Source organism: Epinephelus moara, chromosome 2 (assembly GCF_006386435.1).
Source record: "Epinephelus moara isolate mb chromosome 2, YSFRI_EMoa_1.0, whole genome shotgun sequence".
NCBI classification, from domain to species: Eukaryota; Metazoa; Chordata; class Actinopteri; order Perciformes; family Serranidae; genus Epinephelus; species Epinephelus moara.
Genome location: NC_065507.1, coordinates 23404341 through 23418475, shown reverse-complemented (window position 1 = coordinate 23418475; position 14135 = coordinate 23404341). Strand labels below are relative to the sequence as shown.

Genomic DNA, 14135 nt, shown 5'->3' with positions numbered 1-14135 from the left:
AAAAGAATTAAGTGTCACAAGGGGAACAGGTCATTTGGTTGACTATAGTGATGGTGTCAGAATTTCACAGCATCAAGCCCATGTCTGGTGCGTAGGTTAGGGTTCTGGTGTGAGGGTGGAATACGATCGTCGTCAATCACCTTTACAGAAGCAATGAAACTAAAAGCTGAAAATAAAAAATATCATAAAAAGGAACACACTGGAGGCAAAAAGAAAAGCCCAAAAGCCACCAAATGCATCTTAATACAATGCACTTTTGCTCCACACCTGCCAATAGCATTGTCCAGTGTCAATTAATACTAACTTAACAATAATTCAAAACAAAAAAAAAACAAAAAAATAATAATCCTTGTGATGACGATGACTTTTTTTTCATATCCAAAGTTCTTCCTTTCAGGGATTTGCAGATCAGCCTCTCTTTCAAAGGCAGAATTTCTTTTCCTGAAACCTTTGCTGACCTCTTTGTTGCAATTTTGTTTCTCTTCAGATGTTGTATTTGTATTTTTTTTTTTTCCCGTCTCTGCATGCGTTCTCACCCAGACTTGCATACTCCCAGTCACGCACGCAGCCAATCACACAACAACTCATCCGTCCATTCTCTCGCACATGCGACACGCGCAGCCGGACTCCTGGCCCCGCCCACCAGGGGGAGAGGATGGTGCCCTATCGGGGCGTCTCGTTGGAGGAGATGAACCTGGCTCCTCAGCACTGAGTCCAGCCATTCATACACAATGGGTCCATTCACACACATGTCTGATAGCGTGGCCGATTGGGGGAGGGGCACATTGAGGGTGGCGCCCTCTCGAGTCGGAGGACCGCAGAATTGTGATGGTTCGTGGTTCATCTCAGTTCATAATTAAAGTTATATTCATCTCTGCATTTTGTTGTATTGTAATATTTCAAGATCTCTTGATTTCATATTTTTTGGATGTCCTTGGTTCTCCCCGGGCAGACATCGAGTTTTTTTGTTGTCGTTTGAAGTAGTTTTCCGAAGGCGACAGCTCCAATAACACAGAAGTTATGTCGGCATGTCTCTCAACGCATTCGATGTAGATGTTTTGCTTTTTTTGCAACATGTAGCCACTCATTCTCACTCGCACCCACTCGCCATCTCAAACTTCATTTGGGCTGGTTCCCCTGGAATGCCAAATGAAATCCACACATTTTTCTCTCAGATAAGATGCAGCCATGGATCCCACGAGCCAAGCACAATGGATCAAATTTCTCACACTCTCGCTCTCTCTCGCTCTTTCTCTCCTAATTTTTTTATGTTGAACAGAGTGCTGCATCGTGAACAAAACTCCAGAATACCCCAGATGCCGTCTAGAACTGGAATCCCTCGGCTGGCACGTTGGCTGAGTTAAAGCCATAAGTTCCACCTTGGATGGCCTCTGGAATCAGGCTGGTGTCTTCATCAATCTGAATGAAAAGACGACAAGACAAACGGTGTTAAAACAATGTACAGCAGACATGACAGTAGATCAATCACCAGAGGTGTTCACTGCATTATGAGGCAACTTTCTGCATTACAAAAGTCAAATACCAAATGCCACCTTTAACTTGTGAGTTATCCTCAACATGTTTCGTCCATAACTTCAATGCGATGGTACTGAAATGCTCAAGTGTGATATCAACCTGAGCCTTCAACTTAACAACACAGCAACACTACTGAAAAGCACCACTGGACTCCACCAGATTCCTCCATCAGGACGGGTCCCTGCAGCTAACCCACCAAAAAGGTGATTTGTGGGTGGTATTTGGTCTTAATATTATTTTCGGGTTTGTTTCTGCGTGAAAAAAACAAAACACATATGGGTTGGATCCCAGGTTAAAATTTGAATAATAAGGATTTAATTTAGCGACTTGCACCCCTTTTACACTGCTTGCTCAAGGCAAGAATTTCATGCAGTTATTCTGTTTCACTGATCTTTATAAAATGTGACAGTGTTGTCCTGCCTTTAAACCAGCAGCGCAGGTAGTAACCTGTGTAATCTGTGTAAAACGTGTTATGTGTGCAACCCACTGCGGGAGATTAAAAAGTAGCTAGAAGCCATTAGCAGCTAACTCAAAGAAGAAGACCAGCAGACAAAAAACGCAAATTGGGAAAACAATGTGGTCCTGGAGCTCCTTAACCTCCAAACAGAGGATGAGACCAGAATAAGCAAAAAACACATTTAATACAATTTATTTAAATTGTATTTTCTAAATTTTACATCACTGACAACATGCTGCCTAACATAATTATTCGAACAGTGCATGGTTTTAGGATTTGCGGATCTTGTGTTGGTGGGTCTGGTCGGATGGGGAACTAACTTGTCATGTGTGCGAGTGGCGGGCGGATGCAGTATTTCTGGTTCAGTCTTGATAATCAGACCAGTGCAGGACTCTGCTTGACACGTACTTCAAACTGTAGTGATAAAATCAATTTTGAAAGGGGGGGGGGGGGGGAGCATTTTCTTGTAACTTACATCATCAGATGAGAAGAACTGATCAATAATTTCATATGCCAATTTGTAGATATCTTCATTTTCGTGATTCTGCAGTTGCTCCACTTTTTCCAAACCTGAGGAATAAAAAAATAACTAATTTAACACCATTCAAATCACACATGAATACCTAATATTAATGAACATAAACATAAAACCTTGAAGGTACGAGCGGGACTTACCACCACATTCCTCAATAAGGTTAGCAATTGTTTCAGCCTCATCATCGGCCATCTTGAGGATATTGCTGAGGCCATCGAGAACAACCTGCACGACCTGGGCATCCTTCACTGTTAGCAGGTTGCAAAATGGAGGGATCACCTGCTTCTCGATCAGGTGTGCCACCTGTAGGCAGCAGAGACAACGAGGGAAAAAAACATCTGTTTATCATCATTCAGTTTTTGGTTTTATGACTTAATTTAATTTGTAAGATACATTTGATTTTGTACATAAAATCAAATTGCAACAGTTGCTTGGTGAGTGATGGGCAGGTGAGCCCACGGCTGGCAAATTATTTTGGGGAATACATGATTCTTACCTGATCTTTTCTCCCACTTATTGTCAGGTTGCTGATGGCCCAGGCTGCTTCCTTCTGAGTGCCAAAGTCACCCTAAAAAATGCATCCAAAGTGAGCGACACATATTTTATCCATACATGATCCATTTATACGTCACAGCTTATTCAGACAGACAGATACACACCTTGTCGAGCAGGTGAATGATCATGGGAACTAGCTTGGCGTCAATGACAGCCTGCACCTGCTGCTGGTTGCCTGCTGTGATGTTGGACAGGAACCACACTGCCTCCTACAGGACAAGAAGCACAAATACAGTCAGTTTTCTACTGTGGGAAGGCGAGACATGGAGATGTAAGTGTACACAGGTTTTATCCTAAACAAAGCAGCTCAGTGATTTCACTGAGTCACATTTTAAACTAGAGAGAACTCTGATTATTAATGAAACATGACAGACCGTCCATCCCTCTCCCCAAGGGTTAAAACACTTGTAAGTATGAGTTTTTGTATCTTAACTGGATCAGAATCCAGATGTCCACACTGAGTGTTTGACCTCTGGTTGAGACAGAGTGCTGTGGGCGGGGCAAGGGCGATTTTTGAGGCTCTAATCATCGTCCAAGTCACAAAGTGGGCCTCATTTTTAAGTGACTGGTCTCAGATGCACTCCGATATCAGCAGAGACACGTGGTCTTCAGCACCCTCTGGCCACCAACCCACGGTATCACACGTTCAATCACATGCACACAGACAACCCTCCTCCCCCAACCCCCCAAATCTGTCCAACTAACTACAACCAGCTCCCCACTGAGATCCTCTTTGTCTTCTTGCTCCTCGCGATCCTCCACGTTGGGAATCCCTACAGCTATCTGTCCCATCTACACCTTTCACACAGCATTCACACAAGCACCAAGTCTCAGATTTCATCACTTCCAGGCGACACGTGTTGCAGAAAACAGAGGGCGTGTACGTGTGTAGGGTGAGGAGGAAGATGGAGGATGTATTACCTTATTGATTTTCTCCTTCGGGTGTGTGAGGAGTGCAGGGAAGTGGCTGAGAGCGTCACAGTTGAGCACCACCTGGGTCTGTTCATCTGTGCCGGTCACTATGTTCCCAACAGCTCTCAGGGCAGCAGTCTGGATGTGGAGAGGAAGTGCAACATTGTTTAATAATGATGATACAATTTATTAATTTGATCCCACGTATAATCAATCTAATCTCTAATGTCCATGCCTGAAGTTTAATTAATCTAATCCTGAGCATAATCAGTGCCATGCCTGGTGTCTCTTCATACCTGAACTTTGACCTCCTGGTGACTGAGCAGAGGTACCAGATGTGGGACGATGCCAGAGTCGATGACCATTTGGATCTGCTCGTTTCCAGCGTCCGTCAGGTAAGACAGAGCCCACACTGTGTCTACCAAGATCTGGAGGAAGCAAAGAGCAAAACAAACTAATGAATTTCATTCTCCACCCTTTTTTAGAACAGTGTTAATATAACAGGAACTCATTTTGTGGGGACAGAGCTCTGCTAATAGTTGAGAGTGTGAAGCCAAGTCACACCAGCCTGCTTAAAAACTCTGGGAAAAACATCTACTCTACTTACACTGACATCAGTGTGGTGGATCAGCACGCAGAGAGCTGGCAGGATCTGAGGAAAAATTCGAATAGAGGAAAAGACAGGAGGGATCATTAGGTGGAAAACATTAAAACAAAAACATCAACAGGTTTACCACGTGATCTGTACAGGCCATAAAAGGCTAATAGTTGACATGGCAGCATGATCCTGTACTCTGCAATACCTGCTACACCGTAATTCACTTCAGAACATAAACAACAAAGTAAATTTGACCTAATTTATCCAGTTTTGGTAGAACAGTGAAGGAGCCTCTTCTGACCTGACCTCAATGATATGGAGCTGTTTTCCCTATTTTCATAAAATATTCCAGCTGTAAGCTTTAGACCGTATGTAGCATCCCCTCTTCTGATCGTGGCTTTGAAATAAAAAGGACGCGTGATCTTGAGAAATATTGGCATTTATGATTATGGACATCTTGCTTCCTAATATGTATAAACTAAAGAAGACTGCATGACTGATTAAACACTGAAATACTGCCTTTCCTTGACCCCCATGTTACTCAAAAATCTACACGAACATCTCCCTTGTTCTCGATCTCTAAGTCTAACACAAGTACTCACCTCCTGGATCGTCTCCATGGGTGGTGGAGGGTCCTTGTGGCGGCACAGATTGACCATGACCCAGGTGACGTTGCGGAGGAAGGTGATAGGGATGGAGGGACTGATGAAAGAGAGCAGGGGCTTCACCACACCCAGGCCGATCACATAGTCTCTGCACTGAGGGCCATCACCTGGGTAGAACACACATGTAAACCCAGTTGGAGCGCATGTCATCTCGGGACTGACTGTTTTTGTTTCTAACACACCAACAGCGACTCACCTATGATGTTGCCCAGGGCCCAGACCGCCTGTTCGCACACATTCTGGTGAGGAGAGTGAAGGAGCCTCAGAAACAGCGGCACAGCATCTGCACAAAGGACACAGACAGGTGTCAGTCACATAAAGGGCATTTCACAATCAGATGTGTTGCTTCAATTCAGGTACAACATGATCCTCACAGAATTATTTTAACAGCTCTAGTAAGAGATAGGCAAATCATGGAAAACTGTAAGCAACAGCTTAACGGCCCTACAAAGTATTCTTTTTTTTCTAGCGATTATACCTAACGTTATTGCGACCTGCATGCTAACAAAGTGGCTAATTGTCACATTATTCTTGGTGCATCGACTGAAAAGCAAAGTTTCAAAGCATGTCCTCTGCGTAAGCCTGCCTAAGTAAACATAGAATGTGATGTTATGTGTTGTCAAGATAAATAATTCTGAAGTTTGCTGATTTAAGTGTTTCAGTGTCAGCTCCCTTATGGTAAAGCTTGCTTAAAGTACTGCCATTTAAAGGGACCAATCACCACCTCTGAATGAGCACAGTACATTCATGCGGCAAACAAATATCAAGATGGCCACGCAGTGCAATTCTTTATAGTAATTTTTGGACTTTACATCCACAATAAGACTTAATTTTGTATTTTAGTTGCTGAGCAAAATTGACAAAAAGTACTAGTGACAAATAATGCAGGTAAATATTGATGTATGTGCTACAGACACATTTCTTGTGTGCAGTTGTGCATTTCTGGGGTTCTTTCACCTTGTTGCAAACTGCATCAGCTGGCAAGGTGATGTAAATGTGAACTGTGGTTTACTAAGTGATGAAATAATACTATAGATTTATCAACAGTTAGTGGAGCGTTCAAAATCTGTCATAAAACAAGCTGATGATCACAAAGATGCATCAAAAAGAAAAGAGATTAAGCTATAATCAAGACAAAGAGGAAATAGCGGTGTGTGCGTGTGGTACTTACTGGACTGGACCACGGCTTGGGTCTGCTCTGAGGTACCAGACGCTATGTTGGTTAGAGCCCAGGCTGCCTCAAACTGGAGAGATGGGCTGTCAGGAGGTGAGAGATGGATGAGGGCCACGGTTAAAGTGAGTGTGACTGGGCAGTGGTGTCAAACAGTGAGAGCATGCTAATCATGAGTCATTTATATTTCTGCCATTCCTGGAAGGTGAAAACTAGAACACATTTACATAACCGCTACAGATGTAGGCTGGGCTAAAACTGGTTTGCTCATTAGCATAACTTTGAAGTGTACATAAACTCAACATGATTGGGGAAAAAGGGCTAGCTCGTACTATAATTATCACACATGGAAAAAAAAGCGTGATGCACTGATACATGCAGACAAACAGAATTACAGCCTGCTTACTTGTCATCTCTGTCCAGGCAGTGAACCAGTATAGGAAGGATCCCAGACTTAATCAAGTCATCTATGGGAGGGTTACGGTCACTGGACAACAACTTCCTACAAAAACAAAGGGACAAAGAATACCATTACTCATTCACTCGGCTCACATAGCTTTGCTGACACATACCAAGAAGACGAACCAATGACACACACAGAGAAACAGCTAAAGAATGTGTCTACACAATGTAAGTCAGACACAATCCTCGTTAGCGTTATGACACTAGACTTCACCCTGAACATGACCTAACATCAACATCAGGTAACATGTGAAGACATCTTCAGAGTCAAGATAAAGCTGCAGGGTAGACTTCAATGGCATTAAGAACTAAAGACAAACAAACAAAATTAATCCAGAAACATGTTTCATGAATTCAGCCACCTCGTGCTGCACTTGACCGGACTTGAGGAGGGCTGCACTACCGAGCTGCAGTGCCATTTACAACGTCCATTAATCAGACGGGGCTGACTTACTGTAAATCACCGCTGTCTAACCGAGCTGGAAAAACATTCAGCCCCTGAAATTTCAACACTGGAGACGTATTTTGCAAGAGGCTATCAATTTTAGTCAGAGAACCTCTTAAGACAAAGTATTATTGTGCTGGTGCAGAATCTCAGGCTCACTAATACCAGATGAACCAGATGTGAATCTGTACTACACTCAAACTACTACTTTAACATTATACAGCATCCATATAGTTTATTCATAGTGAAAAATAGGTTTGAGTGGTAACGGGATAATCATGACAGCCTTGAGTTGATATTGATGCACCGCAATATTACCTATATTCACATATCAATGAATTACTAGGGCAGTGCAGGAATGAGTCCTAAAACCCACAAATGAGTTTGCATTTCAGCACTTTCGGGTCCCTCGTCTCAAAATCATTTTTAGTTAGATGCCTGAAATAAGGTCTGTGGGTTAGCACAAGATCATGAGACTTTCACCTTTTGTTCTGTAGCATAAAATGCATCCGTAAATACTCCCCTTGAGAATTTTGAAGATTGTACGCGTCTTAAAAAAAACAAGACAGTTGCTAACAAGCTGCTGGATGACACTACAGAGTTCCATCACACTGACACGGCTTTGGAGCCTTGTGGTGGACATGTTTGCGTCATGCAATTGTGGTGAAGTTCATTTATAGCCTAATGTTAGCTTTTTACTTTTGGCGCTTGCATTTATGCTTCAAAAATCATAAAAGTGAATTATAGTGCTAAACAAAACGTGTAACATCATTAGCTTTTGTTTGCCACAGAGCTTAATTGTTGCCATAATCCAATGGAAAATTCCCACTGGATTTTGGCGAGGGAACCATGGTGATGTTAACTTCCATCTGGGGTTTTAACTTTAAGACATGTCCGATTTCACTAATTCATTTAGGTCACCGTCACATTTGTAGTTCAGTTTATTTTGGATTACACAGACTGCTTGTAAGATCGTACTCAGCAGACAGACTCAGTAGAAACACTTCTTTTGTATTCACTAAAATCCTGTAGTCGATCCACTTTGCTTTAACTGTGAAAATCAATATAACAACATGAAAAATGTGACACTGTTGTTAATACAGAGGCAATAAACTACTAAAATAAATAAATACTAATTAATACTAAATAAATACTCAATGATGTGGTGTTTATTGAAGGGATAATGGGTAGAGTCCAAGAGTGTGAGGGTGTGTTTTCCTACCTGGCAGCCTGAACAGCAGTCAGCTGAACGCCCTGATTATCACTGGTGGCATTCTACAATGCAAAGTTAAAGTTAAAAATCTGATGCATAATATTCACTGGGGATAAATGACAGAGATGAAAAAAACATCCCACTTACTTGTACTATTGCTTCAAGAGAGGTGTTTTGCTAAAAAATGAAACATTATGGAGAGTCATGAGTCAGGAATTGTGCTTTGACACACACTTGTAACGAGTACAGTTTGTGATATCAGGAGTTACACTATGATCAGTAACAGGTACATTTTAAAATCACTGGTTAGGCTAGAAATAGTCAATACTGTTGCACACAGCAGCGTCCACCAGACAAAAGCCATCTGAATACCCTTAAGAGTGCATATCCTGGCAGAGCCTTCCCCAAAATTGCTTTTGTATGTGAAGTTGACATGCAGGAAGGAAAGCAACGAAAGCACCGCCGAGAACAGTGAGGGGAGGCTCATGACTGGGAAATGCCACCAGGACAATGCAGAGACTTACATTCTCACTTGCACCAATGTAGTGCTGTGGTGCAACAGTCAGCAGGCTGGACGTGCGGGCCAGCATTCAACACGGTAAGTTGCCAACTGGCAAGCTCACCTGATGCCCTCTGCAGGGAGTTCAGGGCCCAGTGTGGGCCATGGTGTAGAGTCTGTCTTACTGTCTTAATCAAGCTCTGACCATGACTCGTGTTTTATTAAAAGCTACAGTTGGTAACATTTTACAAATCTAACTTTGTGACATACTTGTTGAAAGTGTCACTTTATTCTGAAATGTGACAGATAGTCTGAAAAGAAACACATCCTTCCTCCCCTTCTTACTGCTTCATATGGGATTTGGCAGAATCTACCCAGCTCACCAAAAACTACCAATTAGAGCCGAGAAGTTGCTAATGCAGCTGTCAGTCATGTACACTGCTCACAAACTGCAGACAAACTGTCAAACTATGCAGCTCCGATCAAATATGAATCAAGACTCTGGTAATGCGTTGCCTTTTTCTCGCATCGAGTGTTTTCAGAAACATATTTTAGTGTACTGTTTAGCTGTAAAATGAGAGTTTGTGATCCAGTTGCCATGGTGAAAATAATCAGCCTAAGTACCAAGCACCACCCACCAACTGGACCAACATTCTCATTATACAGCCAAACTGTACACTGAAATATGTTTCAGAAAATATCTGAGGTGAGAAATAGGCAATGCAGTAACAGAATGTTTATTCATATTTGATCAGCACTGCCTGGTTTGACAACAGTTCACAGTCTCCGTTACTGCATTACCTATTTCTCACATCAAATGTTCTCAGAAACACATTTTAGTGTGCTTTTTAGCTGTAAAATCAGGTTGTGACCCGGCCACCATGTTGAAAGCAACCCCCAAGAGTCCTAACCAATGTTCTCACTTTACAGCCAAACTGTACACTGAAATATGTATCTGAAAACATCTGGAGGTGAGAAATGGGCAACGTAGTAACATAATCTGGATTCATTTTTGATCAGCACTGCCAGCTGACAGTTTGACAGCAGTTCACAAGCAGTGATTGACAGCTGTATTAGGGACTCCTAGGCTCTAGTTCGTTGTTTTTGTTCATGTGTGGTAAGGCCATTAAAAGCGCTACAAGGCAACAGAGAAGGCAGGAGAATATGATTTTTCTTTCTCACATATTGTCTGTCTTGTTAAGTGCTGTATGAATGCAGAGACAGTTTCAGCAAATATGAGAAAAGTTTTTCTTTTATATAAAAAGTTACCAACTACAGCTTTAAATAAAGTTGGCAGATGCCTCTGAGAGCTAGCAGTTGCAGCTGATTGCCTGTGCACCCTCAAATACAAAACATGTCATTCTAACACAGCCCTTCATACAAAATATGCATGAGACAAGTGTAACCTAGGGATACTAAAATAGTGGTGACAGCGACGCTGACAATAGCAGAAAAATAAAAAATAAAAAAGCTGAGGGAAAGTGAGGATTTTGGTGAATCTAACAAGCTAAGTATGCCCACACTTTTCATTGTGAAAGAGCTAAGCACAAATAGGAAACTAACAAATACAAAACAAAACAAAAAAGCAAATGTCCTAAAGGCACAATCAGTGTGTTATTTTAGACCGACTGAAAACATTCACACAGCGGTCACTGGTTGTTAAGTATTTAAACTAGATTGGCCAGCACACTTTTCCACAGAAGCCTTTCTAATGTCTTTCAGTGAGTCAGAGCAGCATGTCATTGTTGATATATTGCTAAGCAGCCCGTTTGGAGTCAACCCTCTCAATACCACTAGGCAGTTACTGTGATTGAATTTCTGAACTGCTGAGTGGCCTTTTTTTATCCAGTAATACTGTCAAACGTGGAGCCCCTCAGTGATGGTGGGGTTCTTGATCTATTTTTTGTGACGTTGTTAGCGTATTATATATAACAAGTGCCTCAGAGTTGGCCCCAATTTGATGCATAATTTTCAGACTAATACTTGCATTACAAATAATTTTCTGTAGGTACTGTAATTATTGCCACAACTATTACTACCAGTAGTGCTTATAAAATTAGTTATTTTCTTCTCAGGTACCCACTCTATACCTGCCTTCTTTCATCTGAAAGTGGAAAAACTAAAACCCACATAGGTGTTCATGGCAGAGATTACATAAGCAAGCATGTCACCATGTCACACAAAAACGCTGCATGACAGGAATCTCAAACATTAATGCTAGAGGGGCCCCATAAAGCACCATTGTATCTATTCTACCAAGGAGTAGTGTGCAGTAGATATACAGAAAAAAATATCCCATGAGACACCAAGCAGCACAGAGAAAGACAGACTGCACGTTTGCCTACACTCCTGCCCCACCCGACTGACATTGAGCAAGAGGAGCCAAGGAGGCAACATCACAGAGACAAAATGTCAGCATGTCCGAAACCTCTGGAGTGTTTGACCAGTGAGATGAACCCAAAACAAAAACCCTTTAGACTAACATTATGCCAAGCTGTCATTCCCAGTACTCAGCAGTACCTCACAGCAGCTATACAATTCTCTGCCCTTGCATCACAAAACCTAAAAATATGTGTATTTGATTTTCTGGTGGCAGCAGACACAGTTTGAGCAGAGGGTGCACAACCGTACCGATCTGAAGTCTCCGTCGACATCAGAGTCCTCGCAGATGTCTTCATGGGGTACATTTCTCCTCTTCAGAAGGTGCTCATCTCTTTTGCTCTGTGGTGGAGGGAACAGAAATACCACTTCATGCACACTCCAGCAGAAACGCACGATGATAACAAGGAAAACTCTGCCTCTTTTAGTACTGCAGATATAATGTCTGAGTCTTAGTTGTAGTAGGTAGCACAATATAATACAAATGTACTTACCTTTCTGAGTTCCACCACTACCTCAGTCCTCTGTCTTCTCATTGTCTGTTGGCGAGACAGCACATTAACATTACACAACTAGGAACATTAACATATTAGCCCAAGAGGGTGACACAAGCTACAAAATTAAATTTGGGCACAGTCTCAGATCAGGATCTCGTTTATGCGACCAGAGCTGATCTGCAGCATCAGTCATACCTGGAGCATTAAGTCAACAGCCCACACTCTGCGTATGACAGCACCCAAACACATTTAACATGAGCATGATGACCGAATATGACTCAGCTTAAGTTACAGCTAGGCCATTTTATGTGCCTTAACAAGACAGATAACCCCCGTATTCTTTGATATATACCATTTTTATTCATGCTTTTTTCCATTAAAAAACAACTGTTACAATGATGAGATGCACTCTGCTGCCAATTTATTAGGCACATCCAGCAAAAACTACTGCAGTCCTGCTGTAAGACCTTCATGAAGGTTATAATGTTTGTTTTTTGATTGAGGAAACTGTTTTAGAGAGGTGCTGGCTCTGATTTGTGGCCTTTATTTGACAGTAGTTTATGCAGATTCTTTTTAAATTGTAATACAATTCAACAGCATCACAACTACAGCCTCTGAAATGACCATGAAGTTGAATCAGCAGCTCTCCAAAACAGTTTTAACAATGACTGTGACATTATATCCTTAGTGCAGACAGGATTTACTGCAGGAATGCTGTATTAGATCACACTAGTTTTTGCTCTGTACCTAATAAACTGGCAGCTGAGCATAAGGTATATGTTAAAGCTCGCGTTACTATGAGCGAATAGATGAGATGTTTGTCTGTAATGCTTATGTCCACCACTGACAGCCATCCACCTTGGTGATGATAGCTAAAGTTAACAGGTTGGCAGACGATGCATCTCATGTCTAGTGGCCTAGGTCGCATCAGAAACAACTTGTCAAACAGGATGTGTGACTATATCCTTCTCATATACATCTGAAGTGAGCCCGCCTGACAACAACATCCCCTGCTAACATTAATGAAGCATGGTACTGGACTGACTGTAAATGATCTGAACCTATAGATCCATCGTTAGCTAACGTGTAGCTTTGATCTATCAGTCATGTGATCGTGTTAACTAGCTGGTCGCCTTTAACCTTGTTTGCCAAGCATGTGTGACGTTGGTAAACCACGGAATATTTTTTTAACATCACGCCACGGTTTAAAATAACCAGGTAACTGGTCAGCTAAGAGGCTAACTGGTTTCCGCCATTGTTTTTGGCGATAAAGACGGGGGATGGGTGGAACTGCAGCCACCAGCACCACCAAGCCCAACCACTGAGCTTCACGGTGGCTAGCAGGCGAGCTAGCACGCAGGTTAGCTAACTGCAGTATCAAAATAACGTTAATCTGCCGCTGTGCTAGCTTGCCAATCAGGCACATATTTCCTCAAGACAACCTCAAGGTCAACTATATGTACTTTTAGACAATCATTAAACGTTTTCCCAGGCTAACATATCGACATAAACCGCTCCGGTGGACGATATGCCTCAGTTAAGCTAGCGTGTCCCCCGTGGGCCTGGCTAGCATCAAGCTAGCAGAACACATCCAGCGGAGGCGATGAACTCTGACTAGCTTTTCTGACATGTTTTATAACCAACGCGGTCTCGTTTTAAAGCGAAACCGGTGAAACGCAGAGGGAAATCGCCCGACCAAGGTCAGCGGTGTTTAACTAATGGTCCGCGAAGGCCCTGGTCGAGGCTTTGGGTAAAAAGTTCCCGATGTTGGAAATTAGAAACGACGTCACAAGGAAGCCAGGAGGCGAAGCTGGCCGTGAACAGAGCGGCGGCGGCGCCGAGGAAAAGAGGAGATCCTCGACACCGATCTGCATAACTTTTACCTCCAAATCACGGCCCTTATTCTTGAAATTCTTCAGCCGCTGGTTGTCCAGTTTCTCGTTGTCAGCCATGTTAGCGGTTCTGGTTACGTTAAATACAGTTAACTCGTGGATTTAGCTGGTGAGCTACCCTTTTCTAGTTCCCTTTTCTCAGCCTTTCGTTAACGGACTATTTTTTGCTGCTCTGTCCGCGGTGCATACTGGGATTGCCGGTGGTGGAGGGCAGCCTCGCTCTGGCGTAGAGGAAGGGTGGGGAAATCCCCTCCACTCTCATTGGTTTCACTGTTAACATCAATCTGCAGGGCGCGCCACATAACAAGATACAAACTCA

The 14135-nt window shown here is 42.6% G+C and overlaps 1 protein-coding gene across 1 annotated transcript; it reads right to left on the bottom strand.

The window, feature by feature from the left end:
- Positions 1-490: 490 nt before the first annotated feature.
- On the bottom strand, positions 491-14021 carry kpna4 (karyopherin alpha 4 (importin alpha 3)). The gene is made up of 17 exons (XM_050073674.1): positions 13808-14021; positions 11922-11966; positions 11680-11769; positions 8697-8726; positions 8559-8611; positions 6836-6931; positions 6430-6515; positions 5455-5541; positions 5196-5365; positions 4603-4647; positions 4292-4423; positions 4005-4133; positions 3188-3292; positions 3025-3096; positions 2669-2831; positions 2469-2563; positions 491-1419 (listed from the first exon to the last, which is right to left on the bottom strand). Exons 1-17 carry the CDS (start codon positions 13874-13876, stop codon positions 1324-1326), a joined length of 1563 nt encoding a protein of 520 aa, XP_049929631.1. The 5' UTR covers positions 13877-14021; the 3' UTR covers positions 491-1323.
- Between the last annotated feature and the right edge of the window lie 114 nt (positions 14022-14135).

Excerpts from the sequence above, each read along its gene's own strand:
- kpna4 (XM_050073674.1), bottom strand. The coding sequence starts at position 13,876 with ATGGCTGACAACGAGAAACTGGACAACCAGCGGCTGAAGAATTTCAAG. Across the intron at positions 4,648-5,195 it reads CCATGGAGACGATCCAGGAG|ATCCTGCCAGCTCTCTGCGT; the intron begins GTGAGTACTTGT and ends ATTTTTCCTCAG. Across the intron at positions 3,097-3,187 it reads TCATTCACCTGCTCGACAAG|GGTGACTTTGGCACTCAGAA; the intron begins GTGTGTATCTGT and ends TGCATTTTTTAG.